Raw genomic sequence first — 19319 nt, forward strand, 5'->3', positions numbered from 1 at the left:
AGTTGCTATGCTCTGTGGTTGATGTGTTGCTGACTCTAGAACCCAGAGCCGTAAAACCAGTTTTAAAAAAAGATTGTTGACGTTTATAAAAAAGTTGCAAAAAAGTTTCTTCTTTGTGTATTTTTTACCAAAAAAATAGTCAGTTTTTAATGAATTCCTTACAACTTTAGGTTTTTTACCTACGTGCAAATCAGATGTTAAAGCCTGAAGGACGCAGGAGAAACAGTTTTCAACCGAGAAGTTTCTGAAAAGCCGTCAAAATTGCTTCCAAAATGCAGAGTGCGAGCGCTCCGCGGGACCCAGCTCCCGTGATGAGCACGAGCTCTACCATCCTCAATATGAGGGAAAAAGAGAAGTACATTGAAGATTTCGAGTTCCCCTTCTGCGACGAGTCTTCTAAATACGAAAAAGTAGCTAAAATCGGCCAAGGAACCTTCGGGGAAGTGTTCAAAGCTCGCGCAAGGAATAGTAGCAAAAAATTCGTTGCAATGAAAAAAGTTTTAATGGACAACGAAAAAGAAGGCTTTCCCATCACAGCGTTGCGAGAAATAAAGATATTACAACTTTTAAAGCATGAAAATGTAGTGAATTTAATCGAAATTTGCAGAACAAAGGCAACTTTACACAATAAGTATAGATCGACGTTCTATCTAGTTTTCGACTTTTGCGAACATGATTTAGCCGGTCTTTTATCTAATGTAAACGTAAAATTCAGCTTAGGAGAGATCAAAAGAGTAATGCAACAGCTTCTAAATGGCCTATACTATATCCACAGTAATAAAATATTGCATAGAGATATGAAAGCAGCAAATGTGTTGATTACTAAGAACGGTGTGTTGAAATTAGCTGATTTTGGTTTGGCGAGAGCATTCAGTGTGGCAAAGTCGGGGCAAGCCAATAAATATACAAACAGAGTTGTCACCTTGTGGTATAGGCCTCCAGAACTTTTGTTAGGTTAGTTCTCTTTTATTTAATACTAGCTAATGCTTGCAAGCTTATCTGTGTGGACTACACAATATTCAACCCCCTATTTCACCCCCTTAGGGGTTGAATTTTCATAAATCCTATGTCAGCCCGATCCCACCAGTAGTTTGAGCTGTGAGTTGAAAGATTAATCAGTCAGCTTTTCCTTGACTTTTTTCTTCTACAATGCTTCTCTTTCTCTATTTAGCCCATCATGATGGTCTGAAGCTAATGGTACCGTTATGTCTGAGAACGTGACCTTAAAAGAAGTTAAATAAACGCCCGAGGGTGTGTGTGTTGTGTGTTCATTGCTGTTTAATTTAATCTCCCACAACCCTGTTAGGAATAGCTAACGGGACGGAGGTTCGAGCCCTTCTCCCTTATGTACCTAGTGGGGCTAGATCTAGCCCGCTACGTTACAAGCGTCAAAATGAGGTCTCTACTTTTACCAAGTGGTATGTATTTCAGGTGACCGCAACTACGGGCCTCCAGTGGACATGTGGGGCGCTGGATGTATCATGGCTGAAATGTGGACAAGGTCGCCTATTATGCAGGTGTTTACCAATTAACTAAGTAATTGAGCCTCAGTAGCTCAACGGTTAAAGGGGTGGACTGAAAACCGAAAGGTCACCCGGGTTCAAACCCGTTGCAATATTGTCGTACCTACTCCTGGCACAAGCTTCACGCTTAATTGGATGGGAAAGGGGTATATTAGTCAGCATGATATACTTCGCTAATATTCTTTAAAAAAAAAAAATTATCAATATAATAAAATACGTCAAATTATGTCAAATGCTTATAGATTAGAGGGTCACAACAATGGTAACTATTATGTTAAATAATACGATATTTAATCAGAGAACGTGTTTATTGAGCTAAGTAGCATGACAGTACAACAATATCATTTTTCATCTTACCCACTTGTATTATCTTTTTATTATAAAAAGGTAAACAAATGATGTAGGTAGGTTTTTATACATGACATACCTTCCCTCTAAGTAAGTAATACACAATAATTAAAGTTTAACATCTTAAATTGATAACTAAGTACACAAACAAACAATTTACAAATCAATCATTCAAATCAACTCAATCAATATTCTCATTAGAACCACTGGGCCTAGAATATGGAACTTTATTATGAAGATTTCGTTTTGTTCTAATTTTCCCCCCCGGTACGTCTATTTCTGCTGATTTAGGTATTCCTAATATCTCTTCCCATCTCTCTGAGCTGGGTATTTCAATTATAGGATCAGGGTCATTTTCTATTTCTCCTTCGCCTGTCTCAGAGCTTGGTATTTCTATAGCAGGGTCATTTTCTATCTCTCCTTCTAACCCATCCTCTTTTTCTTTGTCATTTCTGTCATGAGTTTCCTCTCTGTTTTTTATTTTGATTATTTGGTCCATATGTCGTCTTAACACTGCACCATCTCCGGTTTGTATCCTGTAGCTAGACGGGCCGCTTTTCTCCACAACCTGCCCTGGTAACCATCTCGGTCCGCTTGAGTAGTTTCTGTACATGACCTTTTGTGACACATTAGTTTCTCTGGTTTTTTGTTGGGCGTTATTCATGATTTGGTTTTCTATTCTTCTGTGTTGTATATTATCAGGGTGTAGGGTATCCATTAGCGTGCGAAGGCGTCTATTCATCAACAGTTCGGCAGGACTTTTCTTTGTTGTGCAGCATGGAGTAACGCGTAGGCCTAACAACATGTTCGGAATTTTTATTTCCCATGGTCCCTCCATCTTCCGTAATTTTTCCTTCACTGTCTGTACCATACGTTCTGCCAAACCATTAGTGGCCGGATGGTATGGTGCGGATGTCACATGTTTTATTTTGTTGGATTCTAAAAACGATTTCATTTCACTGGACACAAAAGAAGTGGCATTGTCAGATACCAGGGTTTCACATATGCCATGAGTAGCAAATAAATTCCTTAAATGGTGAATCACTGTTGTGGAATTTGTGTTGTTTACCATTAACACTTCTGGCCATCTAGAGAAGGCATCGACGACTATGAAAAAATTCTTATTCATAAATGGTCCTGCAAAGTCTATATGAATTCTAGACCATGGCCTTGAAGGGATGACCCACTCGTGTGAAGACTTTGGAGGCATATGTCTATTTTCTAAGCACCTAGCACAATTGCTGACCAATTCATCTATGTCTTCATTCAACTGTGGCCACCACACATAACTCCGGGCCAGTGCCTTTGTGTGGACAATGCCGTTATGTGTGGTGTGCAGCATGTTTAGGATGTTTTGTCGAAGAGGCTGTGGTATAACAACACGACATCCTAGTAATACACAGCCATCTTGTAAAGACAATTCTGTTCTATGTAGCCAATAAGTTCGTAAATTTCTATCTGTAACCTTGTTTGGCCATCCACATTGTAGAAAGTGAACAACTCGTGAGAGTGTTTGGTCTTTTTTAGTTTCAGATGCTATCTCAACAGCAGAATAAGGAAAATCTTCTAGTTTTTCTGCCATTAGAAGTATTTCATATAAAGGTTCTTCTTCTAACTCAGGCACCGGTAGAGGCCATCGACTTAAACCGTCTGCATTGGCGATTTGAGTTCCTGGTCGATAAGCAATATTGTAATCGTGTGCCGTTAATGCTATAGAGATTCTTGTCAAACGGGGCGATAAAATAGATGGCATAGGTCTTTTTGGATCAAAAATTCCAAGCAAAGGTTTGTGGTCGGTTATCACCGTAAAAGACCTCCCAGCCAAATAGTTGTGGAACTTTTTAATGCCGAACATAATTGCGGTAGCTTCTTTGTCCAATTGTGAGTATCGTCTTTCATGTGTATTCAACGTCCTAGAGCTCATTGCGATCGGACGTTCCTGTCCGTCTTCCATCACATGTGATAACACTGCCCCGACACCATATTCTGAACTATCACATGTGAGTATTAGTGGTTTATTCAAATCATAATGAACTAATGTAGTATTAAATGTAAGCATTTGTTTGGCTTTACTGAAAGCTTCTTGTTCACGTTCAGTCCACCGCCATTTTTGTGATTTATCAAGGAGTCTGTGCAACGGCTCCAGTAAAGTTGCTTTGTGAGGTATAAACCTTTCATAGAAATTGTATAATCCTAAAAACGCCTGTAACTCTTGTACACTTTTAGGTTCAGGTGTTTTCAAGACGGCTTCCACTTTGCTCGGAGCGGGGTGTATACCTTCTCCATTGATCACAAAACCTAAAAATTCAACTTTCTCCTGAGCAAATTTACATTTGGTCTTGTTAAGATGAAATCCTGCCTTCTGTATACGGTTTAGAACCGCTTCGAGTCGTTGTTGCATAAGAAGCATTGTCGGACCACTCACAATAATGTCATCAATTAAAACTGCGACTCCTTGTATTCCTGCTAGCAATGCTGTCATTAATCTTTGGAATATTCCAGGACAAGCTTTGACTCCAAAAGGTAACCGATGAACTGAATAAAGACCTTTGCATGTGTTTAAAGTTAATATTTTTGATGTGCTGTCACTAACTTTTACTTGCGTGTATGCTCTATCAAGGTCTAATGTTGTAAAAAACTTGGCACCTGCAACTGTAGCAAATACCTCATTTGCTGTCGGCATAGGGTAAGTGTCTGACTCTGTAGCTTGGTTGACAGTACTTCGATAGTCTCCACACAATCGGACATCACCTGACTTCTTTATTATTGGTACGACCGGTGTCGCCCACTCTGAAAAGGGCAATGGCCGTAGTACACCTTCTGCCACCAGGCGGTCAATTTCCTTTTCAACTTTAGCTTTGATAGCGTAAGGTACCGGACGTGCTTTTAAAAATCTAGGTGTAGCGTCAGGTTTTAGATGTATAGTAATAGGATCTCCAGTAAATGTGCCAAGACCATCTCTGAAGATGTCACTGTATTTAGAAATTGTCTTGTCAATGTTCATAAGATCACTATTCGACATAAAATTAATATTTAGTGCAATATTCAACGGGGTCAACCAGTCCCGTCCCAGAAGATTGGGACCACCCCCTTTTGCTACAATTATATTTAAGGTACATTTGATGTCTTTGTATTGAACTTGTAACTTAGTTTGGCCGAGTAACATGACAGGTGTTTCTGTCCATGTGCGTAAAGTAAGTGACACTGGTTGCAGAATGATGTGTAGGTTTTGGCATTTAATCTTCTTCCAAGTGCGTTCATTGACTATTGAGAAACTTGCGCCTGTGTCCACCTGAAGTATTACAGGTATGCCTTCCAATAAAACTTCAACCACAAATGGTGCTACTTTAGTATCACATTGAATACTGTAAAGGCCATTCAAGTGTGTAGCTATTTCATCATCGGTGAAGTTAATGCTCTTCTTAGACTTCTTCTTTAATAAACAGATCTTCTCAATGTGACCGATTTTCTTGCAGAATCGGCAAGTGGCGTTAACAAATCTACATTCCCCACCATGACGGTCCCCACACCGGTAACATAATCGTATGTTTGTCTTAGTCTGTACTGCATTAATATCCATGGCTTCCACTGAGGAACCTTGATTTGTAGTGGCTGCTGCACCGTTTGAGCTTGTGCAGCTGCTGTCTGTACTTGTAGATGACTGAATCATGTGGCAGTCTTTTCCCGCCGTTTCGGCTGCTAGCATGGCATCAACGACGTCTTGATAACGCAGGTTATCTTTTTTTAAAAGTTCGTACTGTAGACGACGATCCTTCATGCCACACACTAGTCGGTCGCGTAACATCCGTTCTAATTCCATAAAATTACATTTAGAGCTAATTTTTCGTAACTGTGCAATATATTCGGATGCATTTTCATTTGTATTCTGATTCCGTGTATAGAATTTGTATGACATTGAAATTTCATTTGGTTTTGGGCTGTAATGTTTTGTCAAAATAGCTTCAATTTCCACAAATGTCACATCACTGGCTTTTCTTGGTGTAATCAAAGCTAAAAATGTTTCAAAAACTTCTGCTCCACACACAGTAAAGAAATTGGCTCGTTTTGCGCCATCCAACATGATGCCGTTAGCCTCAAAACAAAACTTCAATCGATCGATGTAATTGTCCCATATATCTATTTTAGGGTTAAATTCACCAAATTTCACTGCTTTATGATCCATTTTAATCGAATTTGCGCCTCGTCGCCACTATTATGTTAAATAATACGATATTTAATCAGAGAACGTGTTTATTGAGCTAAGTAGCATGACAGTACAACAATATCATTTTTCATCTTACCCACTTGTATTATCTTTTTATTATAAAAAGGTAAACAAATGATGTAGGTAGGTTTTTATACATGACAGTAACCATCACAGATGGCTGGAGTGAAGACTTCAGCGGAGATGGGCAATGCACGCACAACAGACGTAAATGTTTAAGTGCGGAAACCAGCCCAGAGAGAGAAGAACCATCACAGATATGGATTTTGCTAGATTGCACGGATAGAGGGCAACTTTCTGAAGCCTAATATGCTACTCTCCCTGCGTCGAGTGGTTGCTATAAGTATTTATGGCGCCTGAAAGATGAGTGATTGTTACCAAATTCGTTGTGACCCGCCGGCCTATTATGATATCACATCTATGCCATCTGTGTATTTCATACAAGCTCCCTTACGAAGCGAGTGTTTTGATGTTTGATAAAAAGTTGCCATTTTGACTAGTAGGCACCATCCCTATTGCAGCATATTTTTAACTTTTCATAATAAATAATAATCCATACTTAATATTATAAATGCGAAAGTGTGTCTGTCTGTCTGTCTGCTAGCCTTTCACGGCCCAACTGTTCAACCGATTTTGACGAAATTTGGTACAGAGTTAGCTTATATCCTAGGGAAGGACATATGCTACTTTTTATCCCGGAAAATTTAAGAGTTCCCACGGGATTTCAAAAACGTAAATCCACGCGAAGTCGCGGGCATCATCTAGTAATAACGCAATAATGGCTTAACCTAATCTTGGCTGTAAATTTTGGTGAAAAATAAATGATTTATTCATTTATTTTTCACCAAAATTTACAGCCAAGATTAGGTTAAGCCATTGATGCTTAAAATAAGTTCTACACTCGTGTTATAGGCATCGGTGTTCTCCCCTTTTATAAAAATAATAAATGCCCCTGCATAAGTTAGTGAACAGACTTTATTTCATGTAGTCCCAAAGACGCGAACATAGTAGCAATTGTAAAAAAATGCAACATCATAATTCGTGAAATGTTCACTTTTTTATTTTTTATTGAAGTACCTTAAAATAAAATATGTTTTCTAATAAAATCTCAAATAAACATTTACGGCCCTCAGTACTATCTCACATTGTCCTATGTGGCCCTTGACCAAAAAAGTGTGACGACCGCTCGTTTAGAGGGTATTAAATGGCCACTCTTGTCATGTCTTGTACAACTGAAATTGTTCTTAAATGAAGACTTGATTCACGTTACCTGTTCCAGGGTCCCACGGAGCAGCAGCAACTGATCCTGATCTCCCAACTGTGCGGCTCGTGCACCCCGGACGTGTGGCCCGGGGTGGAGAGCCTGGACTTGTACAATAAGATGGAACTGCCCAAGGGACAGAAGAGGAAGGTCAAGGTAAGTTATCATTTTTTTTTTAAAAGAACTAGCTCGCGACTTCGCCCGCGTAGATTACCCAAATTTCACCCCTTTAAATAAAAAAATAAATACATAAAATGTTTTTATTTCGACCAACAAAAGGATCATATTGGTGTTGGTAATTACACGAACCTTAAACCTATTTGTTAGTAAAATATCTATATCTATTTAAATTAGGACCTTTAGGGGTTGAATTTTTAAAAATCCTTTCTTTTGGATGCCTACGTAAATTTCAGCCTGATCCGTCCAGTAGTTTAAGCTGTGCGTTGATAGATCAGTCAGTCAGTCGGTCAGTCACCTTTTCCTTTTATATATTTAGATAATATGTTATTGATAAAATGATGAATGGTGTTTATGTTTAACTTCAGGAAAGACTGAAACCCTATGTGAAGGACCCCTACGGCTGTGACCTATTGGATAAGTTGCTCCAACTGGACCCTGCCAAGAGGTAGTATAAACTTTTGAATTATATTGTTAACTAGCTTATGCTCGCGACTTCGTCCGCGTGGACTACACAAATTTCAAACCCCTATTTCACCCCCTTAGGGGTTGAATTTTCAAAAACCCTTTCTTAGCGGATGCCTACGTCATAATAGCTATCTGCATGCTAAATTTCAGTCCGATCCGTCCAGTAGTTTGAGCTGTGCGTTGATAGATCAGTCAGTCAGTCAGTCAGTCAATCAGTCAGTCAGTCACCTTTTCATTTTATATATTTAGACTAGCTGATGCCCGTGCTAGATTAGCCTCAGAAGTATAGAGACAATAGAGTCAGGAAATAACCTACTGAGAGCCTAAACCTTAGTTCGTTATCAATAAGCTAGGGCGTGGTTGTAGGTAGGAGACAAAATAAAAGATTGTATAAGGAAATAAACTGTTTTATTCAGGGAAAAACTCCCTCCAAATCAAAGTTTATCTTTACCATTACTTATTGCTTTATCATTAAATAATTTATTATTTCCTTTAAGAAAAATCTACCGCCAGTTCGAAAAAGCATATCTACCGAGAGAAAGAACTGGCAAGAAAAAACTCGGCGGTGTCTATTCACAATTATTGAAAAATAGATACAACTATGGTAGGTATTACCATAACATATCCAACCCACATAGGGTATAAGCATAAACTATTACAAAGGAATACCAGATGTATAACAAATTACACATTAACCAACACATAAAACAACATACATAGTATAACAATAGAAATATAAAATCAACAATATTCGTACCTGTAGGTATGTCACAGCTTCTTATTAAAAATAGGAAAATTAATCATGTCTACCGTCAAAGCAGAGCCATTTATAGCCCTTTGGCTACCCTTTCCATAAGTATAATGATACCATATAAAACTCAAATTCAATAGAGTCGACAATAGAGATTAAACTTTAGTTTTAAATTTATACACTTCAAAATTCCACATTATACTCTATTTAAATCTACAATTACTTTACTTCTAAAATATAATAAAATCAATTTCACCATGTAAGACCTTTGGATTAGCTGCTATATATTATCTGTTACGTCTGTAGTATTTTGCCTATCATTTTGACGTGCCTCTGTTTACAAATAAAATGTCAATGGTTTAGAATTAATTCTTAAGCAAAATCTAAAGAGTTTAGTAGCAATTTCAAGAAATAAATAGCAACTCTAACCATTTATCTTATACGGCCAAACTGACAATTGCTTCGTTCTCGAAGCAACAAAATAAAAACAAACAATACGTAAAGTAAATTTTTAACAACATCAAAACATTTTTTTTTTTTTTTTTTTTTTTCAAACAACATGTCTGTGGCTTCCAACAAAATTTAAAAAAACATTTTAAACATGTGTGTGACATACAAAATTACCACACAGTTTACTCTCAAAAATACAAGAAATATTTTTCTCGCCACAGCACATAAATGTTTCCAAACAAGATATCCTTTAACCCCATTGGTTTTAAACCAATATCAAAAAATATTTTTAACACCACTGGTATTAAAGCGATATTATAAAAATACTTTTCAACACCGTTGGTTCCAACGTTTTAAAGTATCATCTACAAAATATCCTTCAACACCATTGGTTTTAAGGCAACATCGTAAACCATCATAAAATTGTCCCTTAACACCATTGGTTTTGATCCATATATCACTATACAATTTTTCCATTGATCGAACATTTGATCAAAGTTTTAAATAAATTCCAATAAAATATAGAGATGAATATTAAACAAAGAAAAATTGCAACTGAACAAATTGTAAATTATCAGAATTTAAAATAATATGTTTCATAAAAAAGAACCATCAAAATGAAAAAGTTACAAAAATATTAATATTTCAAAATAAGTTAAATCATAAGAACTTTTTTTCAATTTCAAGTTAATAATTTTGCAAAAATAATAAAATACCATCGACTCTTACTCCTAAAGTACCAAAGTCAAAAACAAAGAGTAGGTATATAAAAAGTAATTATATGTAAGATATATCAAAACAAAACTAACTACTATGTTAGAAGAAGTAAAAATAATCAAAGAGTAAACTTATCTAATTATCGTTATTTACTTTCAAAAATATTTTCTATTCAATCTCTTTTTGTCTATCTGCAATCAGTCCTTGGACTATACAAAAACATTTGTTGCTTCCCACATCCAATGATGTGCCAACAACCTTCCTTTTTAAATAAATACCAAAACATTTTTCCACAATAAAATATAAAAATCCAAAAAGATCGTAAATAAAAACATAAAGGTAGGTATCAAAAACTAAAATGTCAAAAAATACCACAAAAATAATTTACATTAAAAAGATCGTCAAAGAAGTAATCAATATCAAAAATAGTTAAACACTTCAAACATCAAAAACGTCAAAAAATCAAAAGTATTATTCAAACAAAACAACAAAATACGGCATTAAAAAATATTAAACACAAGTGGGTAGTCAATAATCTCTAAATTCCAATATTCTAAATTTAAGTTTCAGGTTTAACCATAGTCCACCACGCTGGCCAAGTGTGGATTGGCAGCTCCATTACATCACATTACATAACGGTGGGTATATATAAAAAAACAATGACATCAAACAATCAGTAGCTACTAGACTTAGCAACAGGATAAGACATCAGCAGCCTAACCTATCCTTATATAAAAACTACAAAAATAAACTCCAACAAAATTTCTTAATTATTGTAGGTAGGTATCACAAATCTTTCATCTCTACGTTTCGCGAGTGAGAACTCCGATGCAAAGTCAATAGCAAATTTACAAAAATGGCCACGCTAATCGCGTTTCTGATCAATGAATCATCAATATTTAACGAATGATGCAATATGTATTTCTGTATTGTTCTTAATTTGAAACAAAATTACAACAAAAAAAATTTTTTTTTTTTTTTTTTTTTTTTTGTTCTTTTTTTTCCTTCTTTTCTCTCTGTCATTATGTAACACATAAATAAATTATATACATCTATTCGGCCAACCTGAAAAGTACTTCGTTCTCGAAGTACTTACATAGGAAATGCCTCAAGAACATAACTAAAAAAAAAGTAAGATGACTCAACACTCGTAAAACAATATTCAATGATTCAATGTCAACATCACTATCATATAAATTACGAATATACGGCTAGACGTCAGACGTAAATTAAAATAGAACACAAATTAATCATCAGTAAATATTTACTGACAAACTTGCTTTAGTTTTTCACCGCTCGGTCAGTCTGACATTTAACCACATTTTATCGTATGATCATTTAATAAAAATTCCATACCAACTAACTACCTGCAAATTTTTAACATTAATTTACGTAATATCGATTTGTGTTACTAGCTGGGACATCATGCGATTAAACACCTTCAAACATTAATCTGAGTCATTGAAACAGAACATCTATACTGAACACAAAATTACCCGCAAAAATTTTATTTATTTAGTACCCACATCTTTATTTCTATAATACAATTAGATTTAAAACAAATAAAATGACGACAGGTACTATGAAACTGTGTTACTACATTACACAGAGTATTAATAGGTCCATGATTACGCAATAAAACTTTCTAAGGCCTACCTGCCTGAAAAATTGTCTTGCAAAAAAGTTTTAATTCACTTTCACTTTTTTTTTTTCATACCATATTTTCATATTAAGATTTCCAGATTTAGGGTATCCAATGTCCATTGTGGTACCTCTCGTGGACGTCAGTCATCACAACGCCTGTTGGAACATCTTTGATGGCTTTTCACAAAGCCATCCGAATTCGCCGGTATTTCTGAAACTTGTACAAACTGCATTAGAAAAGGCACAATTCAGCCATATCGTATCCCACTTCTGATGCTAGATTAGCATCAGTAAATATAGAGACAATAGAGTCAGGAAATAACCTACTGAGAGCCTAAACCTTAGTTCGTTATCAATAAGCTAGGGCGTGGTTGTAGGTAGGAGACAAAATAAAAGATTGTATAAGGAAATAAACTGTTTTATTCAGGGAAAAACTCCCTCCAAATCAAAGTTTATCTTTACCATTACTTATTGCTTTATCATTAAATAATTTATTATTTCCTTTAAGAAAAATCTACCGCCAGTTCGAAAAAGCATATCTACCGAGAGAAAGAACTGGCAAGAAAAAACTCGGCGGTGTCTATTCACAATTATTGAAAAATAGATACAACTATGGTAGGTATTACCATAACATATCCAACCCACATAGGGTATAAGCATAAACTATTACAAAGGAATACCAGATGTATAACAAATTACACATTAACCAACACATAAAACAACATACATAGTATAACAATAGAAATATAAAATCAACAATATTCGTACCTGTAGGTATGTCACAGCTTCTTATTAAAAATAGGAAAATTAATCATGTCTACCGTCAAAGCAGAGCCATTTATAGCCCTTTGGCTACCCTTTCCATAAGTATAATGATACCATATAAAACTCAAATTCAATAGAGTCGACAATAGAGATTAAACTTTAGTTTTAAATTTATACACTTCAAAATTCCACATTATACTCTATTTAAATCTACAATTACTTTACTTCTAAAATATAATAAAATCAATTTCACCATGTAAGACCTTTGGATTAGCTGCTATATATTATCTGTTACGTCTGTAGTATTTTGCCTATCATTTTGACGTGCCTCTGTTTACAAATAAAATGTCAATGGTTTAGAATTAATTCTTAAGCAAAATCTAAAGAGTTTAGTAGCAATTTCAAGAAATAAATAGCAACTCTAACCATTTATCTTATACCCGCGACTTGGTCCGCGTGGATTTAGGTTTTTCAAAATCCTCGGGGAATTCTTTGATTCTCTCCAGGTGTTTAAATATATCCATGCAAAAAATCACGTCGATCCGTTGCGCCGTTGCGATGTGATTGAAGGACAAACCAACTACTAATACTACTAATTAGTTCATGACCACCATTTAATTTTTTTTGTGTGATGTAACCACAAATTCCGTTTCCGTTTCCGGTTTTCCGTTTCCGGCTGTCAAACAGTTAGCTGCGTAACGAGATCTCTCGTAATTTAAATTCCAAAACAGTGTTTAAAACTCGATTGATCATCATACATACCGTGAATTTACACATTGAAATTGACACGAAATCGGATTACACAGTGATCAAAACTAATTTACAAAAGAGAAGACTGAAAAATAAACGAGATATTACCCCGTTTTTTTTAGAGGTTAGAATCCATTAGTAAACATATTTGACAGTGACATTGAGTTACATACCGGCTGACATCTGACATTGGAGTAAGTGTTGCCAAAACACAAAACCAAGAAAAGCTACCAATTTGGTAGTTTTTTGTAAACAACAATGGATCCTCAATTTAAATTACTTTGGAATACAATGAAAGAGGAGATGAGCCAACAAACAGCTGTTATAAACCAAAATATGATTACAACCATGGATGAGAAGCTAAAACCTCTTGTGGATGACATAGTTGGACTGAAACTAGACGTAGAAACATTGAAAACAAAAACACAATATTTAGAAAGACAAACAAGGAAGAATAATCTAATCATACATGGTGTGCAGGAAACTGAAACTAATTTTCCTGATTTACTGAAACATATCATCTCAGATTTGAACGTCGTCAGTGACAAAGCAGGCATAGAAGCTTGGGACAAATGGGAGATTAGTAACGTTCAAAGAATCGGAAAGAAAATCGAGGGTAAAACGCGGCCCATATGCATGACGCTCACTTTATACTGGCGGAAAATGGAGCTTTTAAGAAATAAGAAATATTTACCAGAAAATGTATATATAACAGAGGATTATCCCAAAGAAGTATTATTAAAGAGGAAAGAATTAAAAGCTCAACTAAAAGAAGAACTAGACAAGGGCAATGAAGCATATATTGTTTACGACCGACTAGTAATTAAAGCAAAGAAAGATAAAAGGAAGCGGTCGCCTACAAAGTCGCCAACCACACCAAACGACGAGAACGACAAAGAACACCAACAAGACTAAAATGAGCCGAATTAACTATTTCGACAAAACGAGATCACTCTCTTTTAGCGGAACTAGCAGCGCGAATTAGCAATCAAGTAACACCAGCAACGAACGGAAAACTAATAAGTCACAAACGGAAAATAACACAACAACAAAGAAAGGTCCCAACCAGGCTGGTCACCTTGGGACGTCAGACCAACACCCTCTAGAAGACGAAACACAAGCAGGAAAAATATCAAAACCTAAACATTTACTAAATTCAATGAAAAGAAAAGATCAAAATAAACTATTTATAGCAACTTTAAATACAAGGACACTCAGAACAGACGATAGACTCATGGAACTGGAATATGCATTAGAAAGAATAAAATGTGATGTAATAGGATTGAGCGAAATACGACGATTAGGAGAAGAAGTGAGAGAGTATAAAGATTATATATTCTACTACAAAGGAGAAACGAAGGGGTTACATGGTGTAGGTTTTATCGTCAAAAGCCATTTAAAAGAGGCCATCATACAATTTAGAAGCAAATCGGAAAGAATTGCCATCTTAGACTTGTCTATCCAAGATGGAAAAGAGCCATGGTCCATAATACAAGTATATGCGCCCACAGAGCAAGCAACCGACGAAGAGAAGAACTTATTTTATACATCATTACGTAATACTATAGAAGAAACAAATAAAAACAAGATTGTGATGGGAGATTTCAACAGTCAAATAGGTAGCCAACAAGATGGAGAAACTAACATCATTGGACCCTACAGTCAAGGTAGGCGTAATAAAAATGGACAAAAACTAATTGACCTTGCGCTCGAATACAATTTAAGAATCATGAATACCTACTATAAGAAAAAAACAAATAGGAAATGGACATGGATCTCACCGGATGGTAAAACCAAAAACGAAATCGATTTCATATTAACTAACACCCCTGGCTTCTTTAATGATGTAGGTATAGTAAACCAACTAAACTTCAGTACAAACCATAGAATGGTTAGAGGTACTTTAGGAATCACAAGCAAACAAAGAACAAGGAAACACATAAAAAACATTACAGATCAAATAGCAACTCCAATCCCAGAAAACATCCTCAATAAAGTAAAAGAACAAATGAACAAAATTGTAAATGACGATTCGGTCCAAGAGAAGTACAATAAACTTGAAAAAATTTTAACCAATTTAGGAACTGAACTAAAACACATGAGCAAGTTAAACAAAATGGACAAAATAGGACAAAACGCCAGAACTCTAATAAAAGAAAGAGGAAAATTGTTTGTAGACAGGAAAAAGAACATTAAAAAGATAGAAGCACTAAGTAAAAAGATCACATCAAGTATAAGAGGTCATAAGAAAGAAATACGTTTCAACAGAATTCAATCGGAGATCGAAAAAACAGGAGGAATCAAAAGAACGCTGAAAAAACTCAAGGATCATTCATCTTGGATACCGAAAATGAAGGGAAAAAATAAAGAGAACAAGGAATATACAACATCTAAAAGAACAACGATCAGCAAAATCGCTACGAATTTCTACAAAAACCTATACAGTTCACCCGATTTACCAGTAGTAATCGAAACCCCAAACAAGGAGGAAATTCCTTACATACTAGAAAATGAAACAAAACAAGCCATACTGACACAAAAAAACCATAAAGCCCCGGGCGAAGATAGAATAACCAATGAATTGCTAAAGGGGTCACTAGATGCAATACTAAAACCACTAACTAGTCTATTTAACGAAATCTTAGACAGCGAGGTTGTACCGGAACAATGGACAAAGACAACCATAATACTGATTCACAAAAAGGGGGATAAAGATAAAATAGACAACTATAGACCAATAAGTCTCATGACAAATATATACAAAGTTTTTTCAAAAATTGTATTAGGCAGGCTCACTAAACAACTAGATGCAGAACAACCAAGAGAACAGGCGGGTTTCAGAGCTGATTTCTCAACAGCAGACCACATGCATGTAGTGAAACAAATAGTAGAGAAATATAATGAGTATGGAAAACCATACTATATTTCTTTCGTAGACTATAATAAGGCATTTGATTCTCTCTCTCATAACTACATATATAAAGCCTTGGTCAACCAGGGAATAGAAAGGAAATACATCAGACTTATAAATAATATATACAGCAGCAGTACTGCAAAAGTACAATTAGAAAAACTTGGAGAGGAATTTAAGATCCAAAAAGGAGTCAGACAAGGTGATCCCCTGTCTCCAAAGCTTTTTTTGGCTGTGTTAGAGGAAATTTTTAGAAATCTAGATTGGGAAGGGTGGGGAATAAATATTAATGGATGTAAACTGTCACACCTGCGGTTTGCAGACGACCTGGTACTATTTGCCGAGGACCCAGTCACTCTACAAGAAATGCTTGAACAACTAGCTACAGAGAGTCAAAAAGCAGGTTTGACAATGAACACCACCAAAACAAAGGTTATGACCAATAGGCATCAACAAAAAGTTAACATAAATAATCAGGACATAGAGTATGTGAATGAATACGTCTATCTAGGTCAAGTAATTGCACCAAACTTACAGATGGACAAAGAATTGCAAAGACGAATTAATAACACCTGGGCTCGCTACTGGTCGCTGAAAGAAATACTTAAAAACAAAGATATTCCAATGCCAACTAAACGTAAAGTATTTAACATGTGCATCCTACCAATACTTACGGCTGTCAAACATGGGGTCTGACAAAAGCTCACAATCAGAAAATAAAGGTATGCCAACAAGGGATAGAGAGAAGCATGCTGCACATCAAACTGAAAGACAAGTGGAGACTGACTAAAATTAGAAAGATCACAGGTGTGACAGATGTCTCAAAAAGAATCAAGAAACTTAAATGGCGTTGGGCGGGCCATGTGATCAGATCTCCAAGGGATAAATGGACCAAAGAGGTCACTTACTGGTACCCTAGAGATGGGAAGAGAGCGAGAGGACGGCCACAGAGGAGATGGGAGGATGACCTGCCAAAGGGTTGGCGCAGATTGGCGTTAGATAGGAAAAAATGGAGAAGTCTAGAGGAGGCCTATGTCCAAAGAGGACAACCTGATCTGTAAATTGCTGGTGTTACCAATTTTTAGAATAAATTATATAGGATAGGATAATTAAATAATAGGAAATAAGAAATTAGTAATACGGTTAGTTAGTAATATAAGATGTATAATTATTGTATCAGAGAATAAAGGCTATTTTATTTTATTTATTTTATTTATTATAACCACAAATTCACGGTTTTCAGTTTTTCCCCGAATGTCAGCTATAAGACCTACCTACCTGCCAAATTTTATGATTCTAGGTCAACGGGAAGTACCTACCCTGTAGTAGACAACAAAGTGATCCTATAAGGGTTCCGTTTTTCCTTTTGAGGTACGGAACCCTAAAAATAAAAAAATAAAAACCTAGTAAGTGAACTTGTTGCAGGTATGATGCAGACACAGCTCTAAACCACGACTTCTTCTGGACGGACCCAATGCCCTGCGACCTGGCCAGCATGCTGGCTCAGCACACGCAGAGCATGTTCGAGTACCTGGCGCCTCCTCGCAGGCCGGGCCACCTGCGGCACCACCACCACGTGCCGGGGGTGCAGCCCAAGCCCGCGCAGGACTCCGGCTACCAGGATAGAGTGTTCTAGACCAGACGTGGTGACCAACTAGTCTAGACTTCAGAGCCTCAATAGCTCAACGGGTAAAGGAGTGGACGGTTCAAACCCCGCCCGTTGCACTATTGTCGTGCCTACTCCTAGCACAAGCTTGACGCTTAGTTGGAGGGGAAAGGAGAAATTAGTCACTAGACGATGCCCGCGGAACTGTTTGATTTTCGGGGATAAAAAGTAGCCTATGTCCTTCCCCGGGATGTAAGCTAACTCTGTACCAAATTTCATCAAAATCGGTTAAACCCGGGCCGTGAAAAGCTAGCAGACAGACAGACAGATAGACACACTTTCACATTTGCATTATTAGTATGGAAGTATGGATTTAAGATGGCTAATATTCTTATTGAAAAAATAATCTTGCTTTGGCGGACTCCCCATTAAATTACAACATGGGGTTATTCAAGAGGCGGATCAACAAGTTCCTGTGAGGCCGTTGGAAAATAAAATCGCCCTTGTATTTTGGCAGAAATCCCTGTTTGACCACCTTTTTTTCTATTCAGATACAAGTTAGCCCTTGACTGCCTTAATAAACCTATGCCCCTCTGGACTACCTATAAGAAATGAGAACCTCGATCACGTAAGAAGAAATGGGGAAAGTGCCTCTTGCTGCTTGATGGGCGCATCAAGCCGCTTGATCAAGCCAAACAATAGAATAGAATAATGTTTATTCGAGGTATCATATACATGGTGTAGGCTGTACAGCAGTGCAACGTCGACGTCGGGCCCCTCACACGCGGGACACAAACCTCTATAGCAAATATCTGAGGTACCAGACGCCCCAACGCTGATTTTCAGTGACCGCCTTTTATGAAAAAATGAAAATGAAAATGAAAATCTTTTTTATTCGTATGAATTTTATTCGTATAAATTTTATTTTTATACTAACCAAACGTCAGTGGCATAGAATATATAAAGTTGGCGAGTTATAATACTTTAGTAAAATTAATAAATAAAATGAAATAAAACAAGTTTTAAAGTGCTTTGGGGCATAAAAGAAGAAATCCATATCCATACTAATATTATAAATGCGAAAGTGTGTCTGTCTGTCTGTATGCTAGCTTTTCACGGCTCAACCGTTCAACCGATTTTGACGAAATTTGGTATAGCTACTTTTTATCGCGGAAAATTGATGAGTTCCCACAGGAAACTAACCTTAAAAACCTACATCCATCATCTAGTAAGAAATAAAACATTTAAATAGAGAAAACAAATCTATCATTGGGGATAATTTCGTTGTACACAAACTATAAACTAAATTAAAATGACACGTCTAAATCTATTGCTATATATCCCTTTCATAATGTTGCTTGCGGAAAAGGATAGCACTAGATTTAGATCCGTTAACTAACAGGAGTTTTCCGCAATAATAATAATAATAAATAATCTTTATTTGATAAAAATTTACAAGGTATATATAAGTACATGACCCTGGTAGTAGCAATGCAAAGTTCCTGGCCCCCAAACTAGGATTCCCTGTGCTATGGGAAGCCAGTCTTTCGCCCGAATATAAATAGGTAGGTACAATTAATGTGAATAACTTACTTATAAATACCTACATAAACAGATTACAGTTAACAACTAAACATTAAAACAAATAAGTAGTTTTCTTATTAGATGTAGGTAGATATAAAAGAGAGACAAAAAAAAAACATTAATAGTCGATATTCCTGGC

At 36.2% G+C, this 19319-nt stretch overlaps 1 protein-coding gene and 1 long non-coding RNA gene across 2 annotated transcripts in view; one reads left to right on the top strand and one right to left on the bottom strand.

Moving 5' to 3' along the window:
* LOC138404264 (uncharacterized) overlaps positions 1 to 19319 on the bottom strand; it is a 99380-nt gene that overhangs the window by 36929 nt on the left and 43132 nt on the right. The gene's annotated exons all lie outside the window — the stretch shown is intronic.
* Cdk9 (Cyclin-dependent kinase 9) lies at positions 75 to 17792 on the top strand. The gene is made up of 5 exons (XM_034982093.2): positions 75 to 954; positions 1432 to 1517; positions 7376 to 7513; positions 7903 to 7982; positions 17416 to 17792. Exons 1-5 carry the CDS (start codon positions 273 to 275, stop codon positions 17624 to 17626), a joined length of 1197 nt encoding a protein of 398 aa, XP_034837984.1. The 5' UTR covers positions 75 to 272; the 3' UTR covers positions 17627 to 17792.

This window comes from Maniola hyperantus, chromosome 26, assembly GCF_902806685.2.
Source record: "Maniola hyperantus chromosome 26, iAphHyp1.2, whole genome shotgun sequence".
Classification (NCBI taxonomy): Eukaryota; Metazoa; Arthropoda; class Insecta; order Lepidoptera; family Nymphalidae; genus Maniola; species Maniola hyperantus.

What these genes read in the sequence shown, in the direction of transcription:
- Cdk9 (XM_034982093.2), top strand. Translation starts at nt 273, where the DNA reads ATGCAGAGTGCGAGCGCTCCGCGGGACCCAGCTCCCGTGATGAGCACG. An exon ending in GCCTCCAGAACTTTTGTTAG is followed by an intron (nt 955 to 1,431) that starts GTTAGTTCTCTT and finishes TATGTATTTCAG; the next exon opens with GTGACCGCAACTACGGGCCT. An exon ending in GACAGAAGAGGAAGGTCAAG is followed by an intron (nt 7,514 to 7,902) that starts GTAAGTTATCAT and finishes GTTTAACTTCAG; the next exon opens with GAAAGACTGAAACCCTATGT.